Source organism: Akebia trifoliata, chromosome 14, assembly GCF_017979445.1.
Source record: "Akebia trifoliata isolate Shusen 1 chromosome 14, ASM1797944v1, whole genome shotgun sequence".
Taxonomy (NCBI): Eukaryota; Viridiplantae; Streptophyta; class Magnoliopsida; order Ranunculales; family Lardizabalaceae; genus Akebia; species Akebia trifoliata.
This window is the reverse complement of record NC_141388.1, coordinates 7,290,150-7,305,512: the sequence shown is the minus strand read 5'-3', so window position 1 is coordinate 7,305,512 and position 15,363 is coordinate 7,290,150. Positions and strand designations below refer to the sequence as shown.

At 35.6% G+C, this 15,363-nt stretch overlaps 2 protein-coding genes across 4 annotated transcripts; one reads left to right on the top strand and one right to left on the bottom strand.

The window, feature by feature from the left end:
• Positions 1-771: 771 nt before the first annotated feature.
• LOC147385929 (Exostosin family protein) lies at positions 772-6,570 on the top strand. Of its 2 annotated transcripts, none has more exons than XM_086422502.1 (4): positions 772-1,287; positions 2,053-2,276; positions 2,379-2,727; positions 3,156-6,570. In XM_086422502.1, the coding sequence occupies exons 1-4, from the start codon at positions 913-915 to the stop codon at positions 3,816-3,818; spliced, it is 1,611 nt and encodes a 536-aa protein (XP_086278628.1). In that variant the 5' UTR covers positions 772-912; the 3' UTR covers positions 3,819-6,570. The 2 variants fall into 2 exon arrangements, with proteins under 2 accessions (XP_086278628.1, XP_086278627.1); XM_086422501.1 differs by having other exon boundaries at positions 2,044-2,276.
• On the bottom strand, positions 5,458-12,877 carry LOC147385928 (ARM repeat superfamily protein). 2 transcript variants are annotated; one of them, XM_086422499.1, is made up of 10 exons: positions 12,718-12,876; positions 12,151-12,537; positions 11,052-11,117; positions 10,749-10,888; positions 9,290-9,416; positions 8,115-8,266; positions 6,900-7,035; positions 6,713-6,797; positions 6,333-6,607; positions 5,458-5,755 (listed from the first exon to the last, which is right to left on the bottom strand). In XM_086422499.1, the coding sequence occupies exons 1-10, from the start codon at positions 12,838-12,840 to the stop codon at positions 5,612-5,614; spliced, it is 1,635 nt and encodes a 544-aa protein (XP_086278625.1). In that variant the 5' UTR covers positions 12,841-12,876; the 3' UTR covers positions 5,458-5,611. The 2 variants fall into 2 exon arrangements, with proteins under 2 accessions (XP_086278625.1, XP_086278626.1); XM_086422500.1 differs by lacking the exon at positions 5,458-5,755 and having other exon boundaries at positions 6,419-6,590; positions 12,718-12,877.
• Between the last annotated feature and the right edge of the window lie 2,486 nt (positions 12,878-15,363).

Here is a 15,363-nt window from a genome sequence, read left to right as displayed (position 1 = left end):
AGCCTAATCATAATAGTAAGAATCGTGATAGAATGACTCCCCCAAATGGCATACTCAATCGACTCTTTGTGATGTGATGTGACGTGACATGTGAGAGAATTGTAGTTGTGTATTCCTCAGGATACACAATTACACTTTTATGGAGATGTGAGATTGTGTATTTCGAGGAGTACACATGTCATGTTATGGAGAGTCAATTGAATATGTCACGTGGGGGAGTCATTTAATAATTACTCTAAGTGTAAATAATTGTTGAAATTGTATGTTTTGTAATCTTAATATTATAATTTGAGCCAAATATTTGTAATGTTTGAAGAGTGTGGTGATAAACAATTTAAGAAGTTGGGATGTAATAAGTAAAAGTTGGGGTGCCGATAATAACTCTCTTTTTTACTTGAGTCATGATAGTATGACTCGTCAGGTGGCATACTCAATCAACTTCCTAACCAACTTCCTAACGTGACAAGTTCGGGAATCATAGAACTGTATGCCTCAGGATACACGATTGTACTTCCCCATAGAAAGTGTATCCTAAGAGAGTCGTGTATCCCAAGACATACAGATCTATAGTTCCAAACATGTCGACGTCAGAGAGTCGATTGAGTATGTCACCTGACGAATCATATTATCAAAACTCTTCTTTCTTTTTGCATATCAATCGTAGCGTTTGACGAATGGTGTCAAACATCATTTGATGGAAAGAAGTCCTTTGGGAAAGTGCCGGTTGGGGATAGAAATGGAATTTGGAGAATTTGCATGGCGAACTCAAAAGCAGAACCCAAAAAGAAGGTGACGCTTGGCGTGAAGGCTCAAAGATCTCCACTTGCCTGAATTTGATACAGAACAGTATACCAGAGAGAGAGAGAGAGAGAGAGAGAGTGAGAGAGAGAGAGAGAGAGAGAGAGAGAGAGGATGAAAGAATCAAACAAGTCACCTTCTTATTGGTCTTCATCATGTTCATCTTATATTCATGTGTGGGTTGTAGTTCTTCCTTTGATTTTGTTCTCTGGGTTTGTTTGTATTGTGGGTTCAAAGTCCACTTATTCTCCATGGATTTGGACTGGTGGTGTTCCTTCTCCTTCTCCTTCTTCTTCTTCTACTACTAATAATATTATTAATGACACAGTTAGAGTTAATTCATCTAATAAAGAAAGTGAGGGACATGTAGATTTGCAAACAAGGGTGGTGGGTGGTCATCATATAGAAGAAATTCAATCTGATTCTACTACTTCCAACATATCTTTCTCTCCACTTCTTGCCAATGAAACTATTGAAATCAAAGAATCTGTAAGTCATTTGGTCTCTCTCTCTTTCTCACTCTCTATATGATAATTTATCTAATTTCTTTGTGCTCTTTCTCTCTTACCCATCATAAAGCTTTCTTGATGATGAAATGGGTAATAAAATATTTAGGATTTACTTTCTTGGGCTTCTTATTTTTTTTACAATTTTGGTCTCTCTCTCACTCTCATATATGATACTTTTTTTTGTGCTCTCTCTCTTACCCGTCATAAAGCTTTGATGATGATGAAATGGGTAGTTCTTTTTTCTCCTTAACAATTCTAATTAATTTAATTATTTGAGTTTTCTCAGATTGTTGTTTATGAAAGAGGTTGGATGCTTTAATACTATTTATTTATTCATGTTGGTTTCTCCACACGACAAAGAATCTATAATCTGTTCATCTTTTTAGTACTCCAAAGAATCTATAATCTATAATCTGCTTCTTATCTTTTTCTTTCTTTCTTTCTTTTTGTGGTTATTTTGAGCTCCCACCTCTTGAATTTTAACCATTAATCAGTTGGTGCAGGATGAAAAAAAAAAAAAAACAAATGATTGAAAATTTAATACTATTTGTTTCTACATGTTTGTTTCTCCACAAAGAACCTGTTCATTCTATTTCAAACTGCTGGATTTAATTTTCAATTACTGTTCTTGGTAAGATTCTGTTTTTTTTTTTCTTTTAAATTGGAATACTTCAACATGGGTAATTACTTATTGTTATTTTGATTTCTAGGCTCTTGAATTTTACCCATTAATCAGTTGGTGCAGGAAGAAAATAGGCAAGAAAGATTGAAACTTCGTACGACTAGGTCGGATGTTTCTCCTAAGATGGAAAGGGGTAAGACAGCATATAGTAAATTAGAGAAGCTTGAAGCAGGACTGGCTAGAGCTCGAGCTGCTATAAGAGATGCTACTTGGAATGGTAGCCAAATACTCGACCCGGATTACATTCCACAAGGTCCAATGTACAGGAATCCCCATGCCTTTCTAAGGTGCCCCGACAATCAAAATCGAATTTTTTTTCCTCAATTGCGTTTCTTCAATCTCTAACTCTTACATCTCATTATCAAATTAATGGTTTTTTGTAATTATAGGAGTTACTTGGAAATGGAAAAACAGTTTAAGGTCTTCATCTATGAAGAAGGAGAGCCCCCATTGTTCCATAATGGTCCTTGCAAGAGCATATACTCAATGGAGGGAAATTTTATTCACGAGATGGAAATTGATCCTTTGTTTCGAACCCGAGATCCCTATAAAGCTCATGTTTATTTCCTTCCCTTCAGTGTTGCAATGATGGTTCGATTTGTCTACGTGCCTAACTCCCATGATTTCAGCCTCATTAAACACACTGTTGTTGATTATGTCAATGTTATCACGGAAAAATACCCATATTGGAATAGAAGCCTTGGAGCTGATCATTTCATGCTTTCTTGCCATGACTGGGTGAGAGTCGAATACTTCTTCCTTCTTTTTCCATTGGTCTGATCAATGGGTGTGTTTGGGTCAAGCAATGTTGAGTGTATATTTTACTCCACTCTCGGGTGCGTCAAACCCCAGTTAAGCCCCGTGAGCCTCTTATATTCATAGTTCTCCCCCTCTCCAATAGATCGGTCTATTGGACTAGTTGGTCGGTTAACATGATATCAGAGCACTAGGTTCGTGTAGGTCACGAGTTCGATTCTTTCCACCCTTATGGGTGAGGAGGAGTGCTGAGTGTATATTTTACTACACTCACGTGTGTGTCATACCCCAGTTAAGCCCCATAACTCTCTTACTTTCATACTTCTCCCCCTCTCCAACATACCGGTCTTTTGGAGTAGTTGGTTGGTTAACAGACCAAGCTTACACGGTATTTCTTGTGTGCTTAACAGGGGCCTCACACAACTTCATTCGTTCCTTTCATGTACAAAAACTCCATTAGGGCACTCTGCAATGCTAATACCACAGAAGGGTTCAGTCCTTCTAAGGATGTATCCATCCCTGAAATCAATCTCCAAACTGGTGATATCAAGGGTTGGATTGGTGGCCCATCTCCATCTCACCGTCCGATCCTTGCATTCTTTGCTGGAGGGTTGCACGGTCCCGTCCGACCAATTCTTTTGGATCACTGGCAGAATAAAGATAAAGACATACAGGTCTACCAACGTCTCCCCAAGAGAATATCATACTATGAAATGATGAAGAAGAGCAAGTACTGCATTTGTCCAAGTGGGTATGAAGTTGCAAGTCCAAGAATTGTGGAAGCAATGTACACAGGCTGTGTACCCGTATTGATATCTGATCATTATGTGCCTCCATTCAGCGATGTTCTCAATTGGAAATCTTTCTCTGTCGAGGTTCCGGTAAATAGGATTCCTGACTTGAAAAAGATTTTGATGGGTATATCAGAGAGGCAGTATATAAGAATGCAAAGAAGGGTGGTTCAAGTGAGGAGGCATTTTGAGGTAAATTCACCTCCAAAAAGGTTCGACGTCTTCCACATGATCCTACATTCAATCTGGCTTAGAAGACTGAACGTTCGTATTCATGATTAATTGATCAACAAAGTGACCTTTATGCAAGAGCCCAAGAAGTCATCTTATTGAATAGGTGTAGTGGAGAAGGTAATTTTGTGAAGAACATGGAAGTCAAAGAATCCGATCAGTTGTCATAAAAAAAATAAAAAATAAAAAATAAAAAGCCTAATCAGATGGTTGACTAGAAGGTTAAGAATATTCGTTGAATTCTCAGATCAGTAAGAAGATATTCATATGCCACTGTGATTCCATGACAACATTAGGCTACCAAGTTTAAAGTTAAACAAAAAAATTGACTGAGTGAACTATACATAAACAATTTTCTTTTGACAAGTGATCTATAAATATATTTCTTTCTGAATATCTGACCTAACCCATTTAGTTGTAGCTTACACACGAGATATCACAATAGTCTTTTTTAAGGCTGGAAGTTCAAGCGTGCGTGCGTGTGTTGTGAACTAGATCATGGTGATTAGCTCAAGTGTGGCATGGTCATGGCCTCGAGATTACATATGAGTAGCTCCAATCCTGTAATTGGCTGGCCACGGTCCTAATCGAGGAACAAGTGAGACCCAAAACGGAAATATAGAGAGAAACCATTAACTCAAATCACTCACTCAATTGTCGTTTACATTGCCCTTTAGGTAGAGAACAAATTCTCCACCTAATATTGGTGACTTCCTTAAGAGTGGATTTTACATCTATTTCACCATTCAAACCATCAAATCGATGTTCAATCCACAAGCTTCATGTTTAGATTGGATTGTCATTGTATCTTTGATTTGTGATTTTTTGTGGAATATTTTCTTTAATTGATTGACCCACTAAAGCAAATATGATCTCTCTACAAATCAAGCAAATAAGATTTTTTTCAAAATTTGGAACTTTATATATATATATATATATATATATATATAGGGAGCGGTTCGGCAGCCCTAAAGTTTGCCAAGTTTTGTGCCAAACATTTTTTGTAAATCACTTTTGATGGGGTTAGAAGTTTTGGAATAGGCTGATTTTTTGTGAGGATGATCTCTACGGTGAAGAGATCATCCTCACAAAAAATCAGCTCATTTTGAAACTTCTAAGCCTAGTTTACAAGTTGAAGAATCGTGGACCGTCCAATTTTTGTAAATCACTTTTGATGGGGTTAGAATTTTTGGAATAGGCTGATTTTTGGTGAGGATGATCTCCTCATCATAGAGATCATCCTCACAAAAAATCAGCTCATTCCAAAGCTTCTAACCCATATTTTGAAAAATGTTTGGCACCAAACTTGGCAAACTTTAGGGCTGCTGAACTGTCCCCATATATATATATATATTTTTTTTTATAAGTAAAATTTGGAACTTTATGTTTGAGCCAGGCAATGATCTCTCTACAAATCAAGAAAATATGGTAGAATTGATGGATATATTTGGCTTGATTCTTCTTGTAACATGTGGCATGATTGTTGAATGGATGATTCTTTTTCATGTCCCTTTTCTTTTGTAGAGGCACTCTTGCATTCACTTGTGGACCATTTCATTGTGATGTTTCGTTTTACTTGTCTCCAGCCATCCATTGGTTATGTTTGACTGCATCATGGTAGGCCCCATGTCAGAAAGTGATCCAATTGGCAATCGAACCCAATTGATATCGGTCAAGCAGCCACTAGGAATGTCAAATAGGGAATAAAGAACCCCAGATATATAGATTATAGGATAAAAGTGATCATAGAAGCCAAAATTTGTTACAAGATACATACCCTCCTATAGGGCAGAATAGCCATATATTCCAGAGAACATACAACAAATAAAGTAAACGAATCCAGCTTACATAGTGTATTTGCAACAGCAATGCAGCAATCTATCTACTTTTGCATCATCTTCGTGATCCTCTTTTACTACAACATTCTTCTCTGAAATGTCAACTCTTATAGCTTTCCATCGGTTTAAGACACTCTGAATCCTGTGAAGCTGTCGCAAGAGTTAAGGAAACTAGAACATTGCAAATGTAGAATGATCAAAATTAACAGCTAACATCAAAGACAACATATATAAACTTCAGCCAATGCTCAAAATTAAGTGAACCAAGAGGGCAACCTGCCAATGGCACAGTGAGACATTCCAGAAAATCCAGGGCATCTAATGATAATGACCGGCAAAGATTTAAAAATGCCAGTCTGCATAATCTCAGCTGAAAGCAAAATGTCTTGGCCGAGAAATTTCGACAGCAACCACTTGGGCAGAATTCATTAAGTGGCAGCTATTCCCAGAACCCTTTCATTAGAACCACATGAGTGACTGCAACAGTGGCAAACAGAACTAAATTGGTAAGGCCCTAGACCCATAGCTCAGTTGGTTTGACACATTGCAAAGCAACTTTGAGGTCACAGGTTCACATCCAGCTTACCCATAAAAATAAAAATAAAACCCATTGGCAACCACATCATCAGCTAACAGTCCTTGCAGGAAGACCCCGTAGGTACTGTGAGTTTGCTCTTCCCTTTGATGGAAGTTTCTCTGGCATTTTAGTTTTGATAATAAAGGATACAAATGTAGTTGTGGCATTTGGTGTTGTGCCAGAAGTGTTTGAGCACTTGTGATCTTCATTGGAGTCCTCTAGTTGATGATCGATAAGGTCTTCTTCGATAACATCTGATTTGTCAACTAGAACCGATACATACTGGTGCAGAGTTGATGGTCTCATCTTATCTTCTTGAACTCGAACTAATACCCTTCCCAAGACACTCCAGAGTGCACTCCGTGCTTCAGAATCATCCGAAACAAAGGGGATAATGCCCAGGAGACCCTGCAACAAAGGGAGGTCTAGACGGTCATGGACCCCCCCAAAATGTTACTTATAGTTTACCAAGCATTTTTTACCAATGAGAAAACTAAACCTCACAAGATATAGAAATCCAACTTATTTACCTTGTGAAAACTCTGAAGCCAGATCAGGTTCATCAGTCAAAATGTTTGCAATCAAGATTACAGCAGTAACACAAGCACCGGACACCTGTCATAGAATTCCAAAACGAGGAGAAAGAATGTAAAGAGTAAAACTGACATCATCTGTATTGCTAATTTGTGGGGGATCTTCATTATGAAACCATCATACCTCAACTTTGTTAGGAAGCTTAACCAGGTAATAAATTAACTGCAACAGTTCCTTGTTCGAAGATATCCTTTCTGAGTACTTGTCAACAGTGGAAAGAGCTTCAATTACTTGAAGAATCATATCAAGAACAGAGTTCCTGGAGCAGAATAGAAATAGAACACTAAGAAACAAAATTGCCTCTTATAACGAGCACACATAGTAACACAAATGTATCTACAACAATGCAAAGAAGGAAAGTTTTTGGATAAATGCAGTGACAAGAACCTTATGATGACAATAACATGTAACCCACTTAAAAACAATTTTCACTTTCCTTGGTGGTTTAATTTCAATGGTTCAATTTTGGTGAATTGTAAGATGCCTAGCATGCAGACTTGGATCCAGAAGCCAGTGCGGGAAATGGGAATGCAACTTATTTACATGTTTTGGTTGACGAGACACAAGAAAATTGCACGAAGTTAAGAAAAACCAATAGTGCATGTGTTGATATGCGTATGTTGGGCATATTAAAGTATCCAGGTAAAAATGGTAGATTCAATTCGTACGCAGCAGTTTGAAGCTTCAGTGTTTGGCTTCCTAGATAAAAAGAACAAAAGACATAAGCATGCATGTAAAGCTGCAAAGGAGACAAATGATAAGAATGATGCATTTTCCTAAACTACTAGAACATTTTAAAGTTTCTTTACAGTGATTCTTGTCTCTATTTGAATGGCTGTGATTCTTCTAGAATTTCAATGCAATGATAAGTATTTAAAAAGAAAAAACAGAATACCAAAAAGCATAGGATCCTAACACCTGGTGAAGGAAAAAAAGACATTAGTTCTCCCTACCTCCATGAGAACCCTGTCTATTTTTCCATCATTTTCAAAAAAAAAAAAAAAAAAAAAAAACCTCGAACAAAAGATTTAAAAAAAAAAAAGAAACATTTAGGTATCAGACCTGTTTCAACAGTGAAATATCAGTCACGGCTTCATTGACAGGTCTCCTTTATAAGCAAATGGAAAAGATGAAATAAAGATAACAAAAACACTGTAGAGGAAAAAACCAAGGACTAGAAATGATGACATTTCTACCTTGCAATTTCAATAGCTTTCATGGCTGTCTATGAGCTATGATGAACATGCATATATGGATGTTGCATGCCAAATCTTTGGGAAAAGGCTTTGATGGTGATTATGCCAGTTTTAACATTACATAATGAATTGTTAGTAATACCTGTCAGGATTTCTTTCGCCAGATAATTGGTTCACCTCAGATGCCAACAGATTAATCAAAAGATTTTCCAAACCCAACTTCATCAAAGGTGGAAGAAGGACTTGTGCTACTTCTTGTTGATTGTCTACGATGGCTAACAATAGACCAATGCTCTGTTCCAAATAACAGTTTAGCATTATAAGGGCTGGGGAGATAAGTCAAAACTACCATTAACAAGACCACGCAAGTTGTTTCCAACTATGGGGTACCAGAAATAAACATTATGGACAACTTCAAAGCATGTCAAACATGTCAATCATGCAGCAGTGGATTGTTTTCATCGAGATATAACTGACGCCCAGTTACTAGGATCACTTTTTTTCCATAAACATGTCTTTCAACCTGTGATTTACAAATAGTACCTCCCTATGATATTGTCCCGTATTTTACTTTTAGGCCCTAGAAAACATAAACCTTCAATTCTTTTTTTTTTGGTTGCACAGAACCAGATCATATAATTACAAAATTTGCATACAACTTTATGATGAACCAGAAAAGGAAGAGAACAAGGAAGCAAGACATCCAATATATTCTAGTATATAGAGGGATATGGGGATATGAAGGTATCAAATGTTGCTTACGCAAACATGCTTCAAACCAAAATCACAATATTCTATATTTCAAATAAATCAGAATAACAATATTTATAGCACAGGAGAGAAGCTGAATACCTTTGACAAACCTTAGAATGGCCATTGATTGTTCAAAAATGTCTTAGTGAGTGGCACATTACGAAATCTATGGAAAAAGGAAAGGTAAAAGATAAAAGATAAAACTAAATACGGCCACATTGATTTGGTCATATGTGCAATGAACACCGATGAGCAATAATAAACACATTTAGAAGTAAAGTGGAAGTTGAAGGTTCTAAAAAAGTGAGAGGGGACAGGAAAGGATGTGGAATGAGGTAGTGAGGGCGAATTTTAACACATTTGACTTAACAGAAGAACTGGCTTTAGGCGGAATTGAATGGAAAAACAGGTTCAGCCAACCTCAAATTATTGGGATATGATGACGATGATGTTTTCGATAGTAAACTTTCTAACATTCAATCAAGTATAATTAAGTATTTTCTTGAACGTAGTTAACATAACATGTCATGTACAATACTTGAACACAAATATTCTTCACCATACCTTCTCTAATAGCTGAGAATTTAAAGTATTTTCTGCAACCCATAGAATACGGCATAAAATATGTTCAGGTTGCAATGCTTCAGCCCAAGTGACAGATCCACTACCTTGAAGACCCAAAGCCAACAACCTGTCTCAGAATATTCACTGTAAAATGTATTTTACTGCAAAAGAATATAAAACAATGTCTAACACCTGGCAAATGATTTCTGCAGTGTAATTCCTAACACATAGTAAAACATTAGGAGTCTAATACATGGACAGAGAGAGCGGACAGCTGGAATGATATGTTGTTATAATTATAAAACAAGTGCAACAAAGACAAAACAGGTTCCTAATTACCAAAATTAAATTACTTGATATAAAGGCTAAATGACTTCTAAAATGCCATCCTACGCTAGCAGGATAATGTCTAGCAGTATTAACTTCAAGTAAGAGGAAGTCACTGTCTCAAACTCAAGATCGACTCAAATGGAAAGGAATCATCAGCAGAGCACACATTTGATTACCACAATGATTTTATTCTTATCTTATTGATAAGGAATCATCTGGTTTTGGAGATTTTCTAGTTGAGGTAGTTATTTGACTCTAGAATCGTTGATACTTCATAGAGATCATGATTCAAAATTGGTATGGTGACTATAGTTTTCTAAAATCCATTCCAGCTTTCAAAGGAGAGACTCCTCTTTGATGAATAAACATAAATGCCACCTGATGCTAATGTCATTTTTATTTGTGGAGTCAACCAAATAGGATCCAGATAAACCAATTCAATTGTCCAATTATTCCCTCTATTTTCTTGGATATTCATAGTCATAGTCAAAAAAAAAATTCCATTTTTTTTTAAAGTCTCGCTTATAATGCGTTTTATACCTCTAAAATTAAAACAATAAAAAATGTGATTTTTTTCATAAAAATGTTTTTCAGAATAACAATAATACTAACTCTTTTTTTTTTGTTGGCCTATGATTAATTTATGTGACCTTATGGTTGCTTGTGATTTAGTTCATAAATGTTGTTTAAGCGGGAATTTGATGAATGAATTTTTAATTTTTTCACTAGTGTGTTATTTTACTCAAAAGATATGTTCATAGTTAGACTTTCTTTTAGCATCATAAAATCTATAATTATGTGTGGAAACATGCTATCATGCATTGATATTCAATAATTTTTTTTTTTTTGCTCAAAATATATTGAAAACTTAGAATAAATGCTTAATATAATATTATATGTATCTAATATTACATATTTTCATAATTTTTAATATATTTGCAAAGTTTTCCCTTGTTGTTTAAAGGCCGTATTCCGAACTTGGTGATTATGTTCATAGTAAGGAGGATCTGTTAAGAAGATGACTTTTCTTGCATGACATGTAACAAGTGAATATTAAATATGGAATTGAATTCAATAAATATGCCATTACAAAATCAAGAAGTATGACAAGAAATCAAGCATAATTTACCGGAATGCCTCACAAAGGCACGGGGAGTCATCTACGAACAATTGATCTACAACTGTATCAATCAATCCTTGTGTAGAGAGTATACAGTTTCTTGGAACTTCATTGCATGCGAGGTTTGCAAGGATTCCCAAGCTAATCTCCTACAAATGAAAAGCAGAAAGATAATATCACCAACTCAAAGATCAAAGATTCAGATAGTTACCCATGCATTCTTTATATTAGAAGTAAGTCAAAAAGGTCATGCAATACAGTAGATGTTAATATGCAAAAGTAGTTGCTTCTAGATGTGCAAATGTGATTTACCGTAATCCGTGCAGATGGGGAAACAGTAAGACTTGCCAAAAGCACTTCAACTAAGAGATTTTCCACCTGCATACATACATACACTGTACCTTGTCAGAGAAAATCATGGTTAACATGATTAAAAAACATTACACCACAAATCCACCACTAATCTGGTGACATAATAATTCCTGAATTATACAAGTTTCATGGAATTTTTACTCTTTTAATTAAGTTTTTAGGCATTTATCAAAGAGTCGGGATCCCTTGACTCCTAAGAATGACTCATGAAAAAAACACATGATCCCAACCCTTTAAATGCAAAATCCAGTGGTTGAGATTTATCCTTGGGATAAGTATCTCCGAGATTTGTGTTATCAAGATATTCATAAATCTCAACCATTGGATTTTGTGTTTAAAGGGTTGGGATCATGTGTTTTTTTCATGAGTCATTCTTAGGAGTCAATGGATCCCAACCCTTTATCAAAAAAGGAAATATATATATAAAGCAAAGAACATATAATGTGGGGAACAACAAAAGTCGAAAAGCATGACTTGACGGGTTTGATCCATTTTTCACACTTATAATCAAGGTTTAAAAATTTCCGTCTTGGGGCATTGTCTGGGTTAGGAGAAACCCAAAGTGTCTCAACCAAGAAAATCCCTAAACGTTTAATGTTTCAATTAAGGCCATGCGGACTTCACCAGTAATGGAAAAACATGCATATCAATTGAAACTGTACCGTCTTGCCATCCCTAAAGAGGCTGGACCTTTGAGGTATTTATTATATTCTTTCAAACAATCTGATTGATGAATAGAGATGTAGGAAGTTAGAAAACAAGAAGAAAATATCAGAACAACATGAAGGGGATACATATTAGCAAGACTCAAGGTATTAGGCATGTATTCTTCGAAAACTTTTTGGGTTATTGGGATTGGGTTTGTAATTTATCCATGGAATAGTGGGATTCGTGTGTTACATCTCATCTTTTTTTTAGTCTTGTTTGTTGTTTTAGTTGGTCTCCTCATCCACCTTTTAATGAAATTTTACTTATAAAAATATATATATAAAAAAGAACCAAGAATTATAGAAAAGAGAAAAGGGTAAGCTTAAATTACCATGAACTCTGCATGAGTTTTATTTGCAGAAAGATCCCACAAAATGCAGCCATACTCTTCCCAGGCTTCTTCTTCTGTCGATGTTCCACGATGATGATCCGAACTAGGCGAGGAATCATCAACTCTTCCTTTTTGACAAGTAAATCCATTTGTATCATTATGGGTTTCGATGGCCTCAGGTTTATGGTTTGGGAAGTTTTGAATTATGGAACTAGAGAGAGAGATTGAATTTTTTGGTTCCACAACATCATTATCTGTTCCTTGAACAGAAGCAGAGGGATCATGTACTCCAGGGAAGTTATGATCATTCCCGACATTGTGTGGTAGAAGTTTACGTATCAGAGAGATTATGTAGCTCGGATCAACCGTGGTTATGGTGTCAAATAACTGCACAACAAATTGAACGAATTATATAAAATAAGCATCTGAAGTCTCTGAACCCATTAAAATTAGGGTAAGAGAGAGAAGAAAAAGAAACCCTAGTTTTCCTGACTTCATCATAAATTAGCTGATTAGAAATGAAGAATAGAAGTAGTGATTGAGTTTTTAGGGCTTAGGGTTTATTACCTCGGAATGAGGGGCAGAAGGGTAAAATGCTCCTTCAATCCTTTCTTCTTGTTCTTCTTCTTCTTCTTCTTCCTCCATTTCCAGTAGCGATGGTGCTTGTTGCTGTGCAGGTGCCTTGACCATAAAGTAGAAGGGTCAATGGGTTAAGTAGAAGGGTCAATGGGTCGGTTCCTAACAAAATTAGAACCATAACAATTATATTCAGGTTATGATTGGATTCATAGTTAGCAATTCAATGGACGGGAAAAAACGATACGGAAATTAATCGGGTATTATTCGAAATAGTGATTCACCTGTATCGTTCCAAAATTTGGCAAAAAAAAATACTGGATGGTAAAAATACGATATGTAAATTGTTCGAGAATGATTCGGATCTAATAATTTTTAAATTTTCAAAAATTCAGATATATATAACATATGATATAATCTTACAATTCTAATCTATTAATCAAATTGTCAATAGTTAAATTAAAAATATCTTAATCTTAAGTAAACAAGTAAACAATCCATAATCACATTCATCCAATAAAATATATATTCGCAATTAAAGATTTAGTTTTAATTCATATAATAATCATTGTAAGTGAAAAGTATAAAACATGATATACTAATTAATGTCAAAATCATCATGTCATATGATTTAATTAAATTCAAAAAGAAATTTCTTGTCGTTTTTAAAAAGTTATTAATTCGAAGTAGATGAAAATTTCACCAGACGACGGATGACCAACGAGTAAACTTCACGATGGGCCGATGGGTGCAATTTTCTACTTAAGGTTTTTTTCCTTCTCTTGAGTCTTGAGTTTTGAAGTGAGAACAGGAAAATACGACATATTTTAATAAAATACTTATGAAATATACGTACAAATCGCGATCTAATAGTTGAAATTCAAAGATCCATGAATTAATTTAAATCTTTGAATCCAACGATAGTTCTAGTCGAGAAGAGGAATATACATCTAATTCGAGAATTTACTAACTATGATTGGATTGAGAGAAGTGGATAGAGGGGAAACTTATTAAGAGAAGATAAGAGAAGAGAAATTCAATATCTCTCATGTTTGGATTGAGAGGAGAAAACTTGAGACAACTTTGAAATTTTAAAATATCTAAAAGACATCTAGGGACGGAGGTAGAATTATAAAATACTTTAAAAGGGTTTCTCTTCTCTTCTCTCCACTTTTGAAGAGAAAGAAAATTTCACATTTTTTTTTCTCTTCAAATATTTTTTCTTCTCTCCCTACTTAACAATCCAATGATAGAAATGGAGAGAAACTCATTTATTTTCTCTTCTCTTCTTTTCATTTCTCTCAATTCAAAAACAAATGTTTGATAAATGATAGTTCCGTGTACGAGTTGATAATCCGTACAAGTTGCTAAATTTTTTATGTTTGGAAGCGCAACTCACGCTAGTTTATAGCTCGCCAACTTTTCAAATCATTTGCCTTTTGTGAGGTTCAACTTTCACCATAAATAATGAAAGTTGAGAATAATCGTGGGAAGCTTCCAACGTAGGTTTTCTCTCTCTCTCTCTCACACACACACACACACATAGAGGCAGAGCTAGTAAGGAGTTGGTGGGGGCAATTGCCCCCACAGAACTATGAGACACCCTTATATTTTCAACTAATTACATGCCCTCATTTGTCCACACTCCCTTGCCTCTCTCCCCATTTGCCCCCACACCCTCACCTACCTCTAATTCCCCCTCCCCCCTTCTTCTCCTCAATTTTTTATTGATGACATTGCTTCTTGACCAATTCTTCTCATATACTAATTGGAAATGACTTAAATATTATTTTCTTCAACTTCTAATCAAAAACCTCTTAATCCCTCCCTAAAATCATTCATATTCAAGTTCTTCAACTATACAACTAACCATGGTTTGCCCCCACTACAAGAAAATCTTGGCTCCGCCCCTATCATTGAGAGCATCGATTGTTGATTAAAGGGAAAGATTGAACAGGGGTTTTTGAGATTGGGTTGTCGAAGGTCTAGATGGGATTGTTGAAAGGCGTAAAGAGAGGATTGTGTTAGATATATAACCAAGATGAGGATACTATGTGCTGAGGTTGAGATTGAATTGGTTTGAGACCGAGGATTTGTTGATGAATAGTTGTGAATAGCTCACCGGTGATCAAGAATAGGTATTAGTGTTTGCAAGATTTTTTGAAGGAGGTAGAGCATATGGTGTTCGTGCAGGAGAAAGAAAAAAAAGTGCTTTGAACGTTGACGCGAGTGAAACTAATAGCGAAAACTATGTTTTAGATGGATTTTATTGAAAATTTATAACTGAGTTATGGTTACAAAAAATATTATGTTTCGTGCATAATATGGTCTAAACCATTTTCTTTAAATAAGGTTTCAATCTGATATCTTATTGGATTAACCTCATTCGAACTATAAAATATATAAAATTATAAATTATATTGTAGATTGTGTTTAGATATATAAAGTCAACTTATGTTTTGAATATCAAATTGAGTTTGACCATCCATGAGGACTGTGGCTCGCGGCAAGGGAATATCCCCACATTGGTAAGCCGCAAGTTACTCATGACCCAAATGTGGATACTTGTCACTACAGCTTACCACCGAGTCACACCCCTGATGGGCGGTCAAATCCGATTTGATATTCAAAACATAA

Coding starts and splice junctions, on each gene's coding strand:
- LOC147385929 (XM_086422501.1), top strand. CDS start 913: ATGAAAGAATCAAACAAGTCACCTTCTTATTGGTCTTCATCATGTTCA. Junction 2,277..2,378: donor AATCCCCATGCCTTTCTAAG/GTGCCCCGACAA, acceptor TTGTAATTATAG/GAGTTACTTGGAAATGGAAA. Junction 2,728..3,155: donor TGCTTTCTTGCCATGACTGG/GTGAGAGTCGAA, acceptor TGTGCTTAACAG/GGGCCTCACACAACTTCATT.
- LOC147385928 (XM_086422499.1), bottom strand. CDS start 12,840: ATGGTCAAGGCACCTGCACAGCAACAAGCACCATCGCTACTGGAAATG. Junction 12,538..12,717: donor CTTCTGCCCCTCATTCCGAG/GTAATAAACCCT, acceptor TTTGTTGTGCAG/TTATTTGACACCATAACCAC. Junction 11,118..12,150: donor AAACTCATGCAGAGTTCATG/GTAATTTAAGCT, acceptor GTATGTATGCAG/GTGGAAAATCTCTTAGTTGA.